At 37.0% G+C, this 21,961-nt stretch overlaps 1 protein-coding gene across 5 annotated transcripts in view; it reads right to left on the minus strand.

Annotated features, from left to right (window-relative positions):
• gatad2b (GATA zinc finger domain containing 2B) overlaps positions 1-21,961 on the minus strand; it is a 234,465-nt gene that overhangs the window by 111,277 nt on the left and 101,227 nt on the right. For all 5 annotated transcript variants that reach the window (XM_028794120.2, XM_051922809.1, XM_051922807.1 and 2 more), the window contains exon 2: positions 8,423-8,767. In XM_028794120.2, the coding sequence (XP_028649953.1) occupies positions 8,423-8,766 (344 nt within the window). In that variant the 5' untranslated portion in view covers position 8,767. The remainder of the gene's footprint in view (positions 1-8,422; positions 8,768-21,961) is intronic.

A 21,961-nucleotide genomic window follows, 5' to 3' on the forward strand; every position in this document is an offset into this window, starting at 1 on the left:
AAAGTCATCCAACCACTCTGACAGAAGAATTTTCGAAGAAGAAAAACAGTTTCCTTCAGATATCATTACAATTTACTATCTAAGTTACTTCAGCAAATGCTTGGGGCAGCACACGAGCTAGTCGGTGGTTTATAGAATGACAACTGACAATAAGTCCCCATTAGTTCTATCTCTGAGCAATTTCGCAGCTCAATTTTATTTCCAAATCATAACAGTTGCTCCATCAGATCCTAGGCAAACTGGATACAACATTTTTAAATCTACACTGTCCAGAGTATGAGTAATAGTCTAAAGTTTGTCATCAATCACATTAAAGATTGCTACAAAACAAACCCTAATCTCTTTATTTAGCTTGCTAATATATTTAAAATTCACAATCAGTTGTTTTAAAACCAAATATCAGTGGTTTCACTTTCATATCAGTGTTTAACATACAGACTTGAAAGAGATCTCAGGTTCAGCAGTGAATCAGAACAGAATTAGCAGCAGAACAATAGTTTTATGGCATCAATGATCATTTAAAAATTTGCTCCTTTTACAAATGCAGATCTAAGAACAGACAAAGTGACGTTTTATATATAAAAAAAGTTTTTTGGGTGAAGGGGTGCACTTAGAAAGTAGGAGGATATTAGCTAATAATTCAAAATTATGAAAGAGCCTGATAATACTGCAATACTGCATACTATGTTTAAATAACACAGTGCTGAAATTTGTGGGAGGTAAAGCTCAAAACTGTTCTTTTACATTCAAAAATCAGTATCTGCCTTTGAGGAAGACTTTTATTATACATTCAAATGGTGATATTTGATCTACTATCCCTAGTAAATAACTTAAAAGTCATTCCATTCCATTGCACAGAAGGCCAAGGGAAGTTTCCAACAACAGCCTATTCAAGTTGGAGAATCTACAAAACGGAAGGCTTCAGACAGCACTACATCCAAACATGTTCTGTATTTTGATTTTCCATCACATTTCTTATACATGATTTAATTTACATAAACTGTTAGTGAATGAAGGACCTTTAATTACAAAATGTAAAACCTTATTCTCAACACATTTTTTGTTGGAAATAAAGTTGCTGTTTACCGACTACAAATGTACATACTCAAGTAGGGCTGGGCAAAACAATTGAATTTGAATTGAATAAGAAAGAACAATATGAGAAAGCCAATTTTATTTGAATTTCCCACAACTCCTGAATGTTAAATAAAACTAGCAAAATCTCCAGCATTCCTTCTAAGTGTGTCTACAGTACATTGACTCCACCTATGTTGCCTGGCGGGAATGAGCATAAGAAAAGGAAAGAAAAGGAAAAAAATGATCGAGGATCAAAAGAGGAAGCGTTTAAAAAGGGTATGGTGACCTCTTGTTCTTGGTTAATTGTTTAGTGTTGCGTAGGACAACAGTTCAAGCAGGAAAACATCTCAAGATGCAACAAGTCATTTCAAATGAAGAGGTCATCCAGGCAATTCATCACCTGAAACATGTTCTCATGCCTTCTGTTAAAATGGGTCTCTGAAAAGGGTATGCGTGGACAAGCAGCAGGTGGAAGGAGGTAACAGCTGCAGGGACCAGCAACACACTTTTGCCTACATAACTTGTACCCTAAATATACCAGTAATTTGTCAGTGATTACATAATTAAAATAACCACTTATTCACACTAAAAGAGATATCCACACAGTGAAAGCCATCATCATTCTATTTTACGTCATCTCTGGTCTACTGAAATCTTACATGTGGGAATAAATAAAAGCATCCTTAGAAGTTTCCTTTTGTGTGAATTCAATGTTCAAGTATCATCTACAGGTTTAATTGTGTTTATTCATTGTTAGCTTGCATTTTTGTTTAGCAAGTGAATTAAGCACCCCGATTACAATAATAGATATTCAATGTACAGTGTTTTCACTTTCTATTAGGATTTATAAATACACTGGTCTGGTAATCTTTGAATCTCTTAAGATTACTGGAGGAAGTCAAATACCACCGGAAAACTTTGTGAGCAGTTAATAATATGATATTAAATATCACTTATTGAAATAAACATCGGTGTGATTTTATAATGGCAATTTTAATAGGTACATATGACTTCAATGTTCACTGGACAGTTGAAATGACTGTTTCCAAAGAAATATTACCACTCTCCTCAGAATCAGCACCTATACAGATTCTTCCCTGGCATTGACCATATAAGGTACCTATCTATACCTAATAGAAAGAAGGATTTAAGAAGTTGTTAAAAAAACTACATGCAAAACATATAGAAAAATGTATTCTTAAAATTGGTAAATCTCTACGTATTAGAAAAGTATTATAAGCACATGAAAAAGTAGACACTATATTTTACTAAGTATTAAGACGTAAGAGTTAGGATTGAAAAGGCTTATGCCTACATATTTATTATTATTCAGTATGGGTTAGAAACCAATAATAGTTCATTAAGCTAAAGGTTAGACATGCAGGAGAGCTGGAGAAAGATGGATCCCTTGCTTAGAGAGGGAATGTGAACTCTTTGGCTGTATATAATGGTAGCAAGAGTCAATCTAGTGGGGAGTAAGGATAGGCCTTGTCAAACAGAAATGATGGACAGAGAGGGGTCTGTCACCTCCTTAACTAAGAAATATTAGTAGAATTACAGGCAAGATTAGAGCAGTGATCATAGGAGTCAGATAAGGATGAATAATGGCTTGTATGATAAGAATTGTAATAAATGTAAAAGATGCCTGTGGTTCAGGGCTCAAGTCATCTGAATCGAGTATGTGTATGTGCCGTACAATAAAGCCTGATTCTGCGGTCTGTCCTAGGTCTCCGAGTGCTTTCATTTGGGCTAAGGGTGCCTGTGCCAGTCTGCTTCAACAAATACAAGTTGCTCAGCTGCAAATACTGTACTTACGACACTGGTGAACGCTACAAAACAAATGCCTGCATGCATCATATAGACTATTATAGTCAAGAAAAAGCACTTGTATGCAAATACATAATCTGGAACCATCACAATGTAAATCATAAAACAATATATGTATAATATACACATGTACATACTAGGATTGTCATTAACATTATAAAATTGCTTCAATACTCATTTCTCATGATACTGATTCTGCAGCCTGCATTACAAACGCACTTTCAGCTCAGCATGGCTAGAGTTGCAGCTCCTAAGTTAATATGGCAACTTTGGTGGTTTTGGAGCCTTCACTGGCACGCTTAATTGACAAAGAGTGCAGCCAGAGTGGCATCTGGAATTACTATGGCTTTGTGGCAAACAGATACAGAAAACCGTAAGATAACATACAAGCCTGTATGCAAGACTTGCTACTGCACAAGGCCAACTAAAGCTGTGAACACAATCAATTTCACTTATACACTTAAAGGACTATCGCACAATTCAACATAAAGAATTTCTAGAGGTATCTTATTTCTAAATTACAGAAACATTAATAAGTATATACTTGTAAAATTACTGCGTTTGAAGTAGAGATGTGATGTTAATTATTTTCTAAAGGTTCAAATGTTTTTTGTTTTCAATTAAACATTTAAAACAGGGATCTGCAAGTATTTGTACCAGTGGGACAGTTTAATTCTGTGTTGTCATTTGGGTCAACAATTTTAAGCACTGTGGTTCCTTCCCTCCCTTGATTATTAACCTGTTGCCACAACATGCGTTATTTTCTTTTATTATGTGTGATTTTAAATTATCTTTCATGACATTTAAAAAATAATTTAAGGAGCTATTAACAGTGGTCAACTGCATAAATAGTGGCATGACTCTTGCATGTACAGTGGAACCTCGGTTCACGACCATAATTCGTTCCAAACCTCTGGTTGTAAACCGAATTGGTCGTGAACCGAAGCAATTTCCCCCATAGGATTGTATGTAAATACAATTAATCCGTTCCAGACCGTACGAACTGTATGTAAATATATTTTTTTTAAAGATTTTTAAGCACAAACATAGTTAATTACTCCATAGAATGCACAGTGTAATAGTAAACTAATGTAAAAACATTGAATAACACTGACACAAACACCCAGGCTCCCTGCTCAGCTGCACGAGCAGGCTCACTCGTTCTCAGCTGCACGTGCCCTCTCTCTCTCTCTCTCTCTGCAGCATGCGAGCCTGCTCTCTCTCTCTCTCTCTCTCTCTCTCTCTCTAACATTGCAGCAGTTCGCGCTATAGCCTTGCAACCGATCGCTGTATAAACACTTTCTTTTAATGAGTTTTAAGCACAGGGGGAAAAAAGGAACATTTGAACAAATCCGAACCTTATTTAAAAACCAACCACAAGCAACCAAGAAAGTAACATTTACAGGAGTTTGCACTATAGCCTTGCAACCGATAGCTGTATAAACACTTTCTTTTAATGAGTTTTAAGCACAGGAGGAAAAAAGGAACATTTGAAAAATCTGTAATACAAAAACTAACCATAAACCACCAAGAAAACTAACCTTGCATGAGTCGAGGTCTGGCATGAAGTGAGGAGAAAATGGGTGGACAGGAGGTTACAGTTTTGAGGGAGATGGAGGAATGTTTTCTCTCTTGTGATTTCTTGGGTTTCTGAGCGAAAGTCTCGTGCAGCCATTCCAAAAACAAAGTCCGTGTGACCCGACCCTTTGTGTTTGCCCTCCACATCACTGGCAGTCTGGCTTTGTTTACATTGTGCTGTTTGAAAGCAGGAGGGTTCTCAAATTGGTAAATGAGTAAACTGGTAAACAGTTTTTCCACCTCTTCCAGCACTTGAGGTCTCTGCCTGGTTAACGCTGTAACTCCTTTTGCAACATCAGCTGCTTTAATAGATTCTTTCTGCTTTAGAATAGTCGAAATTGTAAGTTTTGACTTCTTGTACTCAGCGGCTAGATCAGTAACACGAACACCACGCTCATACTTTTCAATAATTTCTTTCTTTACTTTGATTTCAATTTTCTGCAAAACTTTCTTCTCACCACTCTTCACTTGCTTAGAAGCCATGGTTAACTGCAAAAGCATTCGAAATACTGTAGAGCAGGCATGTCAAACACGCGGCCCGCAACAGAAATCTGTGCGGCCCGCATGACAGATCCTAGTTAGCACTGAACTTGTACAAAATGATTACTATCGTTTGTGATTGAATCATTCTGCATCTTCGGCGTTACTTATTGACTTTTCTTACTTCTGCCTTCTGACAAAAGCGCGTTTTCCCATGGCATTACGGTACCAGAAACGTCATCTGCTAATATAGCCACGAGTCTTGTCCAAAGTTAATGAGCCGCAGCGTCACAACTGAAGTGCTAGGATGCAGCAGCGGACAGCAGGTGTGGCCTTAGGCATGTGCAAACTGTGCACCTGCACAGTGCAGCCAAATCCCAGGGGCCGCCACGCCAATATATATTGAATATAAAACAGAAAGAGAAAATAACGACACAGCTGACGGCAATGTGGCCGAAAAACATTGTGTTTCTTGTTAATTAGTATGCTGTATTTACAAATTCGCTAGAGTTGGAGCAGTAAGCTATATGTAGTATTATAACGTTCTGCCGTAACGGGAATATCATGGGCCGCTACTTGGTTTTCAAGTTACGGACACGCGCATATAGAAGCGTGTCATGAGCACGAGGCGGTTGTGCAGTGTCCGCAATGCATGTGGCCATCCGCCGTGCATAAGATACCGTATTGACATTGCCAGGCGAAGGGGCCACCGATTCTTTCTCTGCCCAGGGCCGCCACGAGCCTAGAGCCGCCCCTGCTAAGGCTACACTACTAGCTGGGCTGCTGAGACTGGCCACTGGGCAGAACTGACCATCACGAGTAGTAATAGCCCACATATTTTCACGTTTTTTTGCTCTAGTTTCATGTAATTTTGTGCTAGTATTGTAACGAACAGTTAGTGCAGACTACAGATGAAGATCTGAAGTGGACGCGAGAAGTTGGTGAGTTGTTTATTAACATATTTTTGTGATTTTGTGCTGTTCTCTTACAACGCTAAGAATGCGCCCGAGAATATCCAAATGGAATTGATTGAACTGCAGTCAGATTCTATTCTGAAGGCAAAATACAACGAAGTTGGTGTGCCAGGCTTGTATGCTTACCTGCCACCCTTGTATGTGCAGATCCGTAAGTTGGCATCGAGAGTAATGTCAATGTTCAGGAGGCACTTACCTTTGTGAGCAATTGTTTTCGTTAATGAAAGCTACCAAAACCCCACATCGCTTAAGACTTACTGTCGCGCACCTTTCATCCCTCATAAAAGTTGCAGCTGCACAAGATTTCAAGCCTGATATTGACGAACTGGTTACTAACAAGAGATGCCAAGTGTCGGGACAAAAGAAAAAAATCTCACACTGTAAGGCTCCTATATAAGCAATAAATATAATATAATGAATATAATATAATAAGGACCTAGCTAAGAGGCTAAGACTCTAATTCTACACTGTTGTATGGAGACTGTATGGAAATAAATAGCTTTTCTTTAAACTTTAAGTGTTACATTTTTTGAAGTTTTCAGTATTGGAAAGAAAGCTACAGTAACTTTGTATAATAGTATTTGTTACAGTGCGGCCCGCTGACGCACGTATGGCAGTCGAAGCGGCCCACCAATGGTAGTGAGTTTGACATGCCTGCTGTAGAGCACAAAGAGTTCACAGGTAAAGCACGCACGTCTGACAGAGAACAATGAACAGGGAGAGGCTGAACACGTACTTAAATACAGTAATTGGTGCGTACGAACCGGAAGGGAAAGGAAATAGAGCATAAAGAGTTCACAGCGAAAGCACGCACGCACGTCTGACGGAGAACAATGCAACACGTGCGGAAATCATCAGCGCGCACAAAGCGAAACTGGCTTGTTCGTATACCGAGTGTGTGGTCGTGAGCCGAATCAAAAGTTTGGCGAACTTTTTGGTTGTAAACCGAGTTGTACGTGTACCAAGACATTTGTGAACCGAGGTTCCACTGTATGTTCAAGTAATTGTGTGTGCATTTAGAATTTGAGGGTCCATTTTTCCAGGCCAAAAATCTTTCTTGCAAAAAATTTGAAAGTTACAAAGTCATCACAGTTTATTTACACAAAAATGCAATGTGCACTGTTTGCATTTATGAAAAACATTTAAATCTGTTAGTAGTCTGCTTGCGTGTTACTTTACTGAACAACTGCACAGAAAAGACCACATTAATGGACTTTTTATTTGAATGTTTATTTTCAAATATTTATGTATACAGTTTACCAAAGATTGCAATACTTATCCATTTAACGGCAGTTATGACATTTCACTGTACTACCGCAGTGATAGTATCAGTTTTTATCAAAGTTTAAAAAAAAAAAAAGTTGAACATGATTAAACTTCTTTTATCGTTTACAGAGCTTTACTGTTACTTTTTACCAAAGCTTGCACTACCTTAAGCATTTAATGACTAAAGTTTCTAATATTTGTTTTCATCAATAAAAAGAATTTAAGGTATATAAATTAATTACATTTTTGTATGTTTTATTGACTCAATATACTGTATTGAATATCGAAAATTGTATCAAACTCCAACACATTTCTTAGCATCATATCAAAGTTTGAAATTTTGTTATTGTGACAACTCTAGCAGATGCATTATAATCTGTGATTAAAGTGGTAATGAATAAAGAGCTTTGCCTTTTCTTATATTAAAAACAGTCAAACACAGAAACAGAAAAGGAGAGAGGGGGCACTGTTTAGGTTCTAGCAAGGCAGGAAAGCGTTGAACGCAATACACATGATGGAAACTGAAATAAATGAATAAACAAATAAATTTTATTTATACAGCACCTTTCCCATGCTCAAGATCAAATATAAGAAGAAGAGATATAAACCAATAATGGTTGGGAAAAAATATGATATTTCTTTAAGGAACATAAATTCATGAAATTATTTATTTTACATAGCAAATGTATACAATGAGGCGTTAAAATCTGATACCTAAAATGTCTGAATTCAAAACTACTTGCTTTTGGGTTAAGTTTTTTTTATCTAGAATCCTGTAAACTGACCCTGAGAACACTAAATATTTAAAACATCAAATATGATAGCAGTTAATCCAGTGACCAGGCACAGTTATTAAAAATAAAATGTTACCAATTAATACAGAAAATATTTTGGCACATAACAATGGAAAAACCTTGAAAACTCAAAAAGGTATAATGGAAGGAGCCCTAAACAGGCAAACGCCTAGTACCAACTTTTATCAACTCTTGGGTAATAAAGCACCTTTTCCATTTCATACATCAGCAAAACACAGACTGTAACAAAATGAAGAAAATAAAAAAGAAAGCAATCAAAAATATAATTCTTCAAAAAAATTACATAAGAATGCAATGTAATAGATGACCTCTTCAGACACTTACCTGGATGATATTATAAATATATTGCATATCCACAGCCTTGATTATGTATTAAGAAGATAATGAACGAAAAACCTTCCTTACCTTCGTCGTGCACTCATATCCACTGGCTCATCCCCAATATTTTCTTTCCCAGTCTTGCTGATTAATCTGGGATCTGCATGAGCCCTCAAACTGCCATTGAGTTTCTCCTCAAAACCACCTCCACCACCTATACCCTTGGTGGAAGACAGGTCTGGAACACCAGCTCCTTCATTAGAAGCCAAGTCCTTGCGTTTGAGAAGGGCTAGCATCTTCAGGCGCTCCATTGCTTCATGACCCTCCATTTTCAATCGTTTAGCAATTGCTTCTTCCCTCTCATCCTGTTGTTGCTCCAGACCACGCTTCATCACATTTAGTCTTAGAGGATCTTCACTCATTCTTTCCATCCTGTAACAGAGTGGGGGGAACATAGTAAGTCTATTTAACATTTAATAATGTGATGCACAGTATTTAAAGTATGTTAAAAAATACTGGACATAATTAAACAATTAAGATTGTAATTCATAATCCATCACCCTTATAACATGTAAGACTCGGATTTAAATTGTGGCAGAAGAAGGATTTCTAGCCACAATGTAACCGAAAATCAAGGATTTTAGCATAGAGTTATAAGGAATGACATAATCAGAACAGACTACTTTCATTTATCTTACCATATGTATTAAAATTATTCAAGGACATTTCTGTTCAGTGACTGAAAAATAAACACTATTCAATATAATAACAATAAAAATTCAAATATAATTACATCCATGCCAGATAAACTAGTGAATACCAAAATTATTCAGGTTATTTTCCTTTTCAACTCTTTAAAAGCTACTTTTGTAATACATTATTGAAAATAAGGTTTGTATGCAAGTCACTTTTTCAGGTTTATGACACATTGTATTAATAAAGCTTTCTCAATATTAATTTAATAGACAGATCATAGTAATTTAAAATATCACAAACCATTAATGCTTTAACTTATAAAATCTTTTTTCCCCACACTTGTCCAAACTTTAATGCTACTTGTGTGAAATCAATCACATGTCAAATGAATACTTAATCAATTATTTAAAATCCCTGTAAAACACTCCTTGCTTTCTTGTTTTCAAGGTGTCTCATCTAAGTGATCAGACTTTATTATGCATGCCTGTGTACATTGAGTTGGACTGACCTTAACTGCAGTAATTAATAGTTACTGAAGGCTTCATTCCATTCTCTTCTGTACCATTTGAATATATTGTACACATCATTACTAGTGATTTTACTGAGAGTTCTGCAAAGTCACAGAAATATTCAGGAGTTTTACTGAACTCTGTGAAATCCAATGAGGTCAATGGAAGAGGAGGAACTGAACTAGATTATTGGATTATACTGTAATGATGCAATGTTATTTTAAGTGTCCTAGGAGAGTAGTGAAGCATCTGCCAACTATGTTGGTTCGATTATTACGTCCAAAAATGTGATCTTAGCTGTGAGGCAGCAGTGCTCACAACTGTGGCCTCATTCTTTAACCAATAAAAGAAACAGATGCAATGAAAACCACAAACACAAAAAAACAAACAGCCACAAACTAGAAATAAATTTAAAAATATATACATGTCATTACATTCATAGAGTTCCAATCTTGGGGAACACATTGGCTGAGCCAAGCAGCATGGGACTGAATCATTTCATTGTTTCCAATCTAACTGTGCTGATACTTTGCACGTTTTCCCTCCAACAAGAAGATAAGATAATAAACTCCATGTAAATAGTATTAAATCTTTTCTTATATTATTCACAGGGCCAGGGGTTGTAATTTTGTGGCTGAGTGGTGTATACAAGTATAAAATAATGCAGCAGGGATGGTGCTTGAAAAATGTGCCCCAATTGAACCATGCATACTTTCACAGTCATGCTGCTATCATTAAAGCCAGCCATAACGCCACATATAAAGCTTGCAAGACTAATAGAAAAGTCCTAGAAAAGGGGCTTACAGGAACAATACGCAAGATTAATTTATTGATTATAGCAAACAATCAATCGTTTACAATGTAAATGTTCTTGTGCATGAGGATGGATTGTTTAGTCTGTCAAAGGCAAAGCTTAGACACTTTGTCAATATTTGCCATGTTCAAAAACTTGCATTTCTGACAAAAATTTGAAACATAGTAATGCTGAATTGTTCTTTTTACTGAGATCTTAGAGAAACACAGCAACTAGCTAACCAACCAAAATAAATGGAATAAATGGCCTCCCTTCGTACTTCAAACTTTATTAAACATGTTGATGTCTTTATACTCAGCATGTCACAAAAAAAATAAACTAAACAAACCAAACCAAAAAAAAAAACAAAAAACAAGAACTAATATGAAATGAAATATTGTCTTTGCATTTTATAAATATTCAAACTAAAGGCATATAAAGTTAGCTACACTTCTCAGAGAATTAGCTTATCTCAAAAACAACATTCTATTATTCTTAAATAAGATCATTTTTGATAACCTGTAAGGTATTTACTTATGCAAATCAGTTAGGATTGGGCTGAGTTATCCAATTTATACGGATTAACATGTGAAGCTCAATGTTTGCTAATTGTCAGGCAGAGATGGAGCAGCATAAAGTTAATAATTAGCTTTAGGTGTGGAGAGTCCATACTCTAACATGGTAACAGCATATTCACCCAGCAATGGACTAATGCACAATTATATTTTTTATTCCCAAGAGGGTATTGTTGCTTCTTTTGGCTTGCTGGTTTTCACTTTAAGAGAACCTTGCTTTAAACTTAGGGTACATTACATTAAGACCATTTATTGTATTGTTGTATCCCTGTGGTGAGATATGATTGGAACCGATTTAGGTCACCTCTATTCCAAAATATTTTTTTATGATTCATAAATCTTAACAACTGAAACAATAACTTATACTACTGCTCTATATTTACATTTTTAATTTTTTTTCCAAGTAGTAAATTTCAAAAATGTGAGACTGATTGGCTACAATACTCCTTCTGTGGAAACAGTAAATAGTAGTTTAATCCAAGTGTTACGTTCTTCTCATGCTTTAATGAATCATTATAAACCCATTAACACTGATGCAGCCTACTTTGAAATATCTGAAGGAAAGTTGTTAAAATACTGTAAAGGCAGACAAAACTGTAGTAAATGATGCCATGTTCACTACACAAAATAAGTTGCTTAAAAACCTTCAAGTGGAACTATATTGTAAGCTGTAAAACAAGCAAAAACACAATTAAAAACATGAGCAGTAGAATCTACCATTATAAACCATTGTGCTGTCTCTTCAATCTACAAATCGTATTTATAAAAGCTGAAAAAGTGTCATTTTAAAGCTAGTTCTTCAAACAAACAATTTATTGGTAAGCCAGCTGATGTAGTGTAAGATGTTTACTGGGTCATATTAAAATAATAACATATCATGTTTAACTAAGCAAATTACTTATATCAATTTCTTTGTTATTGATTTGGGTCTTTTCTGAGTGAGAGTGTAACTGCATGAGCTTGTTCCACAAATGGCTGTAGATTTGTCCCAGATTGTTGATACCAGAAAAACTACCTGCAACCAAAACAGGTTTTGAAAATGCATGGATGCAATATACTGTATATAATTAGGTCATGTTATACCATAAGTACTTTTTAACAGTGTGAAACCTCAAAGACACTATTAATTGACTACATATAAAAGTCTATCTTTACTCACAATCCTTTGTGAATCCCCATCCTTTTCCAACTCTACATACATTCAACATTTACTCAGAATTGCCACTGTCATTATGGATGCAAGCTGGTGTCAAAAAGTTCGGAAATTCAGGAATGTGGACTGCATTGTTATTATTCTAGCTTGAGGTACACAAACTTTTACAGCTGGCACATTACTGTCATGCAAAAAATAGAACAATGATAAACATTAAAGACAGATTTGAACATATTTTCAGTGAACTTTTGCAGTCTAAATCTGAACAGTTTCCTTTCATTGCCTACTACTAATTTGCATTTGCTGGTTCATTTTCTCAAACAAACTTTTTCCCCTTATGAAGAACACAAAGCAATGGCATTCTATCTTGGTCAAGAACATTTGTCAGTGGTAGGAAAAATTAATGTGCTTAAGAACAATATTTTTCCTTTTGACAAAAAATTTGTGCATATTCTAACAGAATATCTAAATAAATTTAGAGAAAGTTCAATTTACATTTATCAAGAATAAGAAACATTCTGCAGTTCAACATAACGGAAGAACGGATACTGCCAGATGTGTTCCTCTCTCACTAAACTGAATCAACCCTAGCCCATACTGCATGGGTGACCATGGAATATTAAGTCAAATGTTTCTTCCCCTCTGCATGACCTTTGCTGTGTACCATTATCCACACAATACAGTAGTTACAATAAAAGCAGACATTGAAAACTTTAGAATTTAAGCACAGGCATCATTTTAATTTGATTGAAGTACAGCCCACTGGACCATTAAAAACAAACCATTAGCTACCTACTTTACTTAAATATCCTGAATGGTATTGAAACCCACACCTAGCTAAACTTAAAACACTTTGCATCCAACAAACAATATTTTGAAATGCAATTTGTTGAAAAGAACCTTGCACCAAAACCAAATAAGTCTTTAGTTGCAAATTAGCAACTCAGAGTTCAAAAATTCTACTTTCATCTACAATATAGACACAACTATTAGGTGTTACTATGTCTTTCTTATGGTATGCCCTGCCACTTTGGTAAGAATTCAGGATTTTAGGTTGTTATTACAGCCAATAAAAAGCTTTCAATATTAGAAAATTCCATTATATGTTGTCATAGGGTTATTTGAAGCAAATGGTATGCAATACAGTATCACTGAAGTGCCCAGAGGGGAGATGACTTTGGTTACACATTCTTTTTCTTTTCTACAACCAGCTGGTTTTGTGAATAGTCATTTTTAGAGGGGCAAAAATCTGTGTACTCCTTTAATTTTAGTTACAAACTTTGTAATTTTATTTATGACCTGATTAACATAACATGCATTTGTGTATGCTTGTGTTAATCTATTTTATTAATACAGCATTTTCCATGGTCAAAGCACTTCACAAATATTCTTAATAAATTAGACAGGTGCATAAATTTGGGCACCCCAACAGAGATATTACATCAATACATAGTTGAGCATCCTTCTGCAAATATAACTGCCTCTAGACGCCTACTATAGCCTTTGATGAGTGTCTGGATTCTGGATGGAGATATTTTCGACCATTCTTCCATACAAAATCTCTCCAGTTCAGTTAAATTTGATGGCTGCCGAGCATGGACAGCTTGCTTCAAATAATCTCTTATATATATTTCTCTTCTGGTTCGTCCTGCTTCCACTTCAAAACCGGTCCCGCCCACACGCAGCTGACACGGCATTTCTCGATTTCTATTCATCGTCTTCCATGTAATGCACTATACTGGCCTGCTGAGCGTAATACATCCAACAAGTACTCGAGGTGCTGCCACAACGGTAAAGTAGCTTTACCAACTTTGCGGGAGCCACCTGTGTCTTTACAACAGCTTCTTACACAGCAAACATCAGAAGGTAAAAATTATCGTGAACACATTCGAGAATACAACTCTTCTCTAGCGTTTGCTTCCATGGGTGCACAGATAACTCAACCTCCTGGCCACGGACCATACTGTTTTAAAATACACGGGCAAATTTATCACCAAATCACTCCACTATACGCTAACACTTCTACCTCTACAGGATATGGACAGTTGTATGTTTTTGACACAGTGCAAGCTACAGAAGTACGCTTACAAGATAAAGCAAACTCTGTATGCAGCGAAAATGTACTTCTCCAGCTAGATTCCATGCTCAGAACCATCAACCCCTTCGCTAAATCATACAAACACATGCATTAAACCGCTCAGTCCAATCCAACTGCATCTGTACGAATGGTTTTCAAGGAAAACTCTGGGCAGGATTTATGACGATACAATGCCCCAACATTGCAGCGATTTTCGTTGTAGAAGATGGTGAAACGCTTGCCGAAAGGGACATTTGCATCTATCCCATACGCAACTCCTGTAAACAGATTTCCACGCTCAATATGAATTACGTTCCTATGGTTTACTCACTTTTATTCCCATATGGAGACATTGGCTGACAAAGATTTACAAAATGTTCCCGATAAAAGAACTGGCAAGCGAATAAGGCTTACTCAATTCCAATTTTACGCGTACAGATTAGCAATGAGGAATACATTTAGTATTTTGCACTCCAGCGGCAAACTATTCCAACAGTACATCATAGATGCGTATGTTAAAACGGAGGGCGCGCGTCTCAACTATCTCAGATTACACAACAAGATCTGCGCATGGAACAATACAATGTTTGAATACAGACGCACTGCAAGCAAAGGCTGAAAATAACAACGTAAGTGTAGGCAAAATGATCATATTACCATCCACATTTCCAGGAAGTCCAAGATACATGCAACAAAACTATCAGGATGTCATAGTACGTAAATTCGGAAAACCTGATTTATTTATCACTTTCACATGTCATCCTACCTGGCCGGAAATTCTACATGCACACTGCGTCTTTCAAGAAGTATTTATTTCTACTTGATTTCTGAATTCCTTTCTCACCGTTTTCCGTTCCTATTCATACACCGCCGTATGCTACGGCGGGCGTCGGCTAGTCCCATAGATTTTCGATGATATTCAAGTCAGGGGACTGTGACGGCCATTCCAGAAAATTGTACTTCTCCCTCTGCATGAATGCCTTTGTAGATTTAAAACTGTGTTTTGGGTCATTGTCTTGTTGGAATATCCAACCCCTGCGTAACTTCAACTTTGTGACTGATGTGTGAACATTATCCTGAAGAATTTGTTGATATTGGGTTGAATTCATCTGACCCTCGACTTTAACAAGGGCCCCAGTCCCTGAACTAGACACACAGCCCCACAACATAATGGAGCCTCCACCAAATTTGACAGTAGGTAGCAGGTGTTTTTCTTGGAATGCAGTGTTCTTCTTTCTCCATGTGAAGCGCTTTTTGCTATGACCAAATAACTCAATTTTTGTCTCATCAGTCCAAAGCACTTTGTTCCAGAATGAATCTGGCTTGTCTAAATGAGCATTTGCATACAACAAGTGACTCTGTTTGTGGCGTGAGTACAGAAAGGGCTTCTTTCTCATCACCCTGCCATACAGATGTTCTTTGTGCAAAATGCGCTGAATTGTAGAACGATGTACAGATACACCATCTGCAGCAAGATGTTCTTGCAAGTCTTTGGAGGTGATCTGTGGGTTGTCTGTAACCATTCTCACAATCCTGCGCATATGCTGCTCCTGTATTTTTCTTGGCCTGCCAGATCTGGGTTTAACAGCAACTGTGCCTGTGGCCTTCCATTTCCTGATTACATTCCTTACAGTTGAAACTGACAGTTTAAACCTCTGAGATAGATTTTTGTAGCCTTCCCCTAAACCATGATACTGAACAATCTTTGTTTTCAGATCTTTTGAGAGTTGCTTTGAGGATCCCATACTGTCACTCTTCAAAGGATCAGAGGAGAGTCAAAGGGAAGCACAACTTGCGATAGATAGATAGATAGATAGATAGATAGATAGATAGATAGATAGATAGATAGATAGATAGATAGATAGATAGATAGATAGATAGATCTTTATTAATCCCAAGGGGAAATTCACATACTCCAGCAGCAGCATACTGATAAAGAAAATATTAACCAGTGATAACAATGCAGGTATGCAGACAAGACAATAACTTTGAATAATGTTAACGTTTACCCCAGGTGGAATTGAAGAGTCGCATTGTGTGGGGGAGGAATGATCTCCTCATTCTGTCAGTGGAGCAGGAAAGTGACAGCAGTTTGTTGCTGAAGCTGCTCCTCTGTCTGGAGATGATACTGTTTAGTGGATGCAGTGGATTCTCCATTATTGACAGGAGCCTTGTCAGTGCCCGTCGCTCTCCCATGGATGTCAAACTGTCTAGCTCCGTGCCTACAATAGAGCCTGCCTTCCTCACCAGTTTGTCCAGACGTGAGGTGTCCCTCTTCTTTATGCTGCCTCCCCAGCACACCACTGCGTAGAAGAGGGCGCTTGCCCTCTTAAATAGCTTAAATACCTTTTCTCATGATTGGGCACACCTGTCTATGAAGTTCAAGGCTTAACGAGCTAATCCAACCAATTTGGTGTTGCAAGTAATCAGTATTTAGCAGTTACATGCATTCAAATCAGCAAAATGACAAGGGTACCAAAATTTTTGCACAGCCAGTTTTTCACATTTGGTTCAATTTCATACAACTAAATACTGCTTCACTAAAAATCTTTGTTTGGAAAACACCCCAGTACTCAGATGTTCCTAGGAAATGAGACATACCACTGTTTTTTTTTTTGTTGAAAGTAAATTATTATGCAGGCTAAGAGGGGTTCCCAAACTTTTTCATATGACTATATATATAAAAAAAATATAAAGGACAATGTATGTGTGTGTGTAAGTATGTATATTGTAGCATCATTTCCGAACGGCTGAAGCGATTTTCATGGAACTTGGAACACATGGTTCTCATTGGTCAACTACAAACACTGTAGGGTGAAATCAACACGAACCCACACCCTTCTGGGTAGGGTGGGGGGTGATCTTCCGGTCTTGTATGCATGTTGTCTTCCACCTGACACTCGGAACGACCACCAAAGGGTGAACTGGAGGTGACTGCCAGCATTCTTTATGTCTGAGAACCACCGCACGCCAGGTGCTTTTGAAATTAAATAGAGTTGGCATCCCAACTATTTTTGGGACTCATTCTGTCTTTGTGACTCGAGCTGCCATATATAAATATCTTACATATATAGAAGACTAATAATCTTGCGGTCTTGTACGTTATCATCCAGCTGACACTCGGAATGTTTCTGTTGTGCTCCGTAAAAGCAACCAACAGTTTTATCATGAAAAATCTGCAGTATTATTTGTTTGTCGTTTAATGTTTGTTTTTGTTAACTATATTTTCATCTTGCATTATTCTTATTGTAACACTGTTGTAGTGGTAATAGAATTAAATCAACCTAATAATAATATTAATTTAATTGACATTTTTTTATGTCGTCAAAAATTCTGCATGTAAAAAATTATTATTACACCACAAAACAAAAATTAATCTGTCAAAAAACCCTAAAAAAGGCTTCGCTTTTCCCATCATTTTTACACTACTTTGAACGTATTCCACGATTATATTTTGTTTAAAATAGGCTATTTTATTTTCCTCCCAGGCAACTCCGGGTATTTCAGCTAGTGGAATATACAGTCTGGAGTCCAAAAAGATTGTTAGCATCAGGAGTATAGTGATAAAGGAGATTATTGATGGAGTCCTGCATAAGGCTATTTAAAGTTTTTTTTTAATATTAATAACAGTATATTTTGACTATAATCTACACAGGCATGGGGAGCCAGTGAAGACTACAATAAAACAGGCCTTATTATTTAGTAACTAGTGGGAGTCCGAGTGAGGATTGCTGGAGTGAAGTTTTAAACAGCAGAAGCTGAAATAATTGATGAGAAAAGGAAAATGGAAATTACTAAGATAAAGAATCCAGGATGTGACGAAAGCTTGGAGAAGCTTCTTAGTATCAGTAAAATATACAAACAAGGGAACAATGGATATATTGTGAAAGTGTGAGTGAAAAAAAATTTTATATGATTTTTGTGGTCTGAATGAGAAATGGAGGAATCAAACATGTTGCCAAGATTCCTAACAGAAGATGAAGAATTGATAGAATTACCTCCTATAAGGAAAAAGGAGCAGCCAATTTTCTCAAACAGAGCTTTATGTGAATCAGAATGATTTCTGTCCTGTTGAAATGTAACTTTAAAGACTTGTGCTCCATTCACTATTTCACCCCTTATGCCCTAAAACATGGGTGTCGAACTCCAGGCCTGGAGGGCCGCAGTGACAAGTTTTCATTCTAACCCGTTTCCTAATCAGTGAGCAATTTTCCACTGCTAATTAATTCCTTTTCCCTTCATTTCAATAGCCCTGTTTTTAAGGATTCAGTCCTCTGAATTGATTTGTTTCTTCATTAAATGGCAGCCAAACAGAAATGAGATGTGAAACGAGCCAACAGATGACCAGCTAAACTGGGATTTCAAACTCCAACATATTTCACTCCAAACAGTCTCTTAATGAGAAGCTGATTCTTGCTGTTAATTACGCCTGTTATTTAATTCAATGGCTTGTTGCTGCTCTCATTCTGCCACAGCAGATATTTCCAAATTTGTTGATTTTTCTGTTTTTTCTAAGAACACCGTCAAAATGTTTTGGTGACCTGAGACCAACCTTACTGAGACCTTCACCTTTCTTTATTTTCAGATACTGTGTGATGAGCACAGGTGAGCTGGTCATGTGGTGGCTTGTTTGTCTATTATTGTTTGGCTACTAATTAAGGAAAAAGAGACAACTAAGGGGCCTGAGTCAAGTTAATTAAAACTACAGCAAAAAAAAGTTAATTAGCAGTAAAAATGGCTCACTAATGAAGAAGATGGTTAGAATGAAAACATGCAGCCACTGCGGCCCTCGAGGACTGAAGTTCGACACCTGTGCTAAACAGTCTTTGGCATCGGCGCGCCTAAATTACGTACCCAAAAATAAACAGCTATTATTCTGATTATGTAATAAAGGAACTAGATGAAAAGTACCGAGTATAACACTGCGAAGTATTAAAAGATTTCAGACAAATATCAACCAAATAAAAATGCCTTAAGTTGAAGACTCTATAATCAGAGTAAACAAACCTAATTTATTATGTTTTGAACAATCTACTAAAGAATGGTACACAGCTTTTAGCGGATTGTTGTCAAGTTGAATATGACAGTGGGTAACACAGACAGGTTTGGAGAATGGCATAGGATTGTGAACCTTGGTTGCCTTTGTGCAATGACTTTGAATTCACCTCAATAAAAAAAGTCTGCTGTTGCTGCAAGAAGGAGGCTTGGCAAGAAGTTTTAAAACACTGCACATACCCTCCATTCAAAGTCCAAGGTATGCCTATTATTGAAACATACTGTGGTCATTTGTCCTATGACTGCTTTTGCAGATTTTTTTTTCTTTTTACTATTTGGTTAGTGATTTACAAATATGCATATTGAAAGCTTGACATGTTCAAACACTGAAGCATGAGTCTGGGTAGGAGGTCCCTTAATAACTATTAAAATGTGAAGAAGAATTCAATTAATCCCTTGTTGAAGGTGTGGCTTAATGACACTTGCAGAATGGAGTTCTTTAACCCCTTCTGCCCTAAGAGGTTATTTGCATTATTGTACCTAAATTACCTACCCGACAATGAACAGCTGTTATTCTGCTCATGTAATAAAGGAACTAAAAACGGCTGAAAAAGAAGTGAGTGAAACACTCAAGTTTGACAGCAGTGTCAACTAAGTAACATACAAAACAATTGGGCAACCAATTTCTTTTGAAAAAATCTGGACTTTTATTTATATAGCACATTTTCATACAAAAAGTAGCTCAAAGTGCTTATGTACTCTGCAGTACATAACCAAGTACCAAGTGCATTCTTCAGCCCACCTGGACTTGCCTAACACCTATGGAAGTGTCTTGTTTATAGATATCTGCTCAGCCTTCAATACCATTGTTTCAGAGTTGCTTCAGAGTAAACTAATTTAGTGGATTATGAGTTTTTGACAGGTAGGAAGTAATATGAGAGACTGGGCCCCATCTGTCAAAACTAATGTCAATAAGCATAGGATCCCAAACAAGGCTGTGTTTTTTCACCCCTCCTGTTTTCACTTTGTAAAAATGACTGTAGATCCAAGGACCAATCTGTAAAAATCCTGAAGTTTGCAGAAGACACACCACAGTGCATCTCATTTGCATTTGTGTAGTGGTTTGCACAGTGTCAGGTAAATGGTGGGTTGAAATTGTGTTGTCTTGAGTTGGTAATGTCTTGTATTCCATGTTTTTGCACCTAACCAAAGTGAATTCTGGTATGTTTCACATGCTAGCAAAAAAGTGATTCTGATCAATTTTCATTTGTGTTCCAATCTGTCAGCTATCATAATACCAAGTTTAAACTGCATATGTCATAATATTGTAAAGTTATACTGTTTGGCACAAGATGTCTCCCTTTTAGGAACATTTAGCCTCTTGCACCTGAACAGTCTCTCAAAACAAGTATTGTAGTTGCAGGTACATTTTTATTTTTTATAGACCGGGCACACACACACACACACCTACCCAATCATTCTAAACAGCGCATTTCTTGGCATACAATTCGAAAACTGGCATATTCAGAAACAGCGTAGTGCAGGGGCTTCAAACTCAAATACACAGTGGGCCAAAATTAAAAACATGGACAAAGTCATGGGCCAACCTTGATATTTATTGAAAAAATGTCTACAATTCAGGAAGTTTTTCCTTCCCATCAGATATAACGATGAACCTTTACATATGGAAACAAACTTAAGTTTTGCTTAAACACTGAATCTGGAACAAGAAAGCTTAATACTATAAACATATGTGAAATCAAATGTCAAATAAAAGACACATCTGTGGCATTCATTTCTTAAATAATAAAAAAAAAAAAAATATATGCCTCTTTGGGGTCAGGCTCTGAGCTGAGGAAATCCCCAGGATTGAGTGAAGGTTTGCCCAGTTGATTTCATACAAGGGACGCTATTGGCAGATGGCTGAGAAGCTACCCAGCTTAGTTTTCTCTTTCTCTTGCGCTGACTTTCTCTGATCCTGACGTAGGGGGATTGAGCAGGGGGGCTGTTCGCACACCTAGACGATATGGACGCTCGTCTAAAAATGCTGAAAGATTATCTTCACATTGCTATCTTTTGTGCAGCTGCTTCCTGAAACAACATGCTGCACGGTGCTTCGCATACTTAAAAGCTCGAAGGGCACGTATTGATTTGTGCTTGAAAAACAAACTCTGTCTCTCTCTATCTCTCTCTCTCTCTTTGTCTGCTCCTGATGGAGGGGGTGTGAGCTGCCGCCTTCAACAGCTTTGTGCCATGGTGCTTCGCAAACTTAAGCCAAACAGCCCTATTGATTTGTTTGCTTTCTCTATCTTTATGACAGTCACTGCTCCTGACGGGCACTCCTTTGAAGAGGAAGATATGTTTGCATTCTTTTAATTGTGAGACGGAACTGTCATCTCTGTCTTGTCATGGAGCACAGTTTAAACTTTTGAAAAAGAGACAAATGTTTGTTTGCAGTGTTTGAATAACGTTCCTGTCTCTCTACAACCTCCTGTGTTTCTGCGCAAATCTGTGACCCAAGCATGACAATATAAAAATAACCATATAAACATATGGTTTCTACTTCGCGGATTTTCTTATTTCGCGGGTGCTTCTGGAACGCAACCCCCATGATGGAGGAGGGATTACTGTATATATGTATGTATGTATATATATACTAGAGGTGGGCGGTATGACCAAAATTCTATATCACGGTATTTTTCTAAATTCTGCCGGTTTCACGGTATTAGACGGTATTTTTTTCCCCATGCATAAGTGGATGTTAACCACATTTTCCACTGCAATTACTGCAGTAGACTGGCTAAGAATAACCTTTTCGACTGTTATGA

The sequence above is a fragment of the Erpetoichthys calabaricus genome, chromosome 2 (genome assembly GCF_900747795.2).
Source record: "Erpetoichthys calabaricus chromosome 2, fErpCal1.3, whole genome shotgun sequence".
Lineage (NCBI taxonomy): Eukaryota > Metazoa > Chordata > Cladistia > Polypteriformes > Polypteridae > Erpetoichthys > Erpetoichthys calabaricus.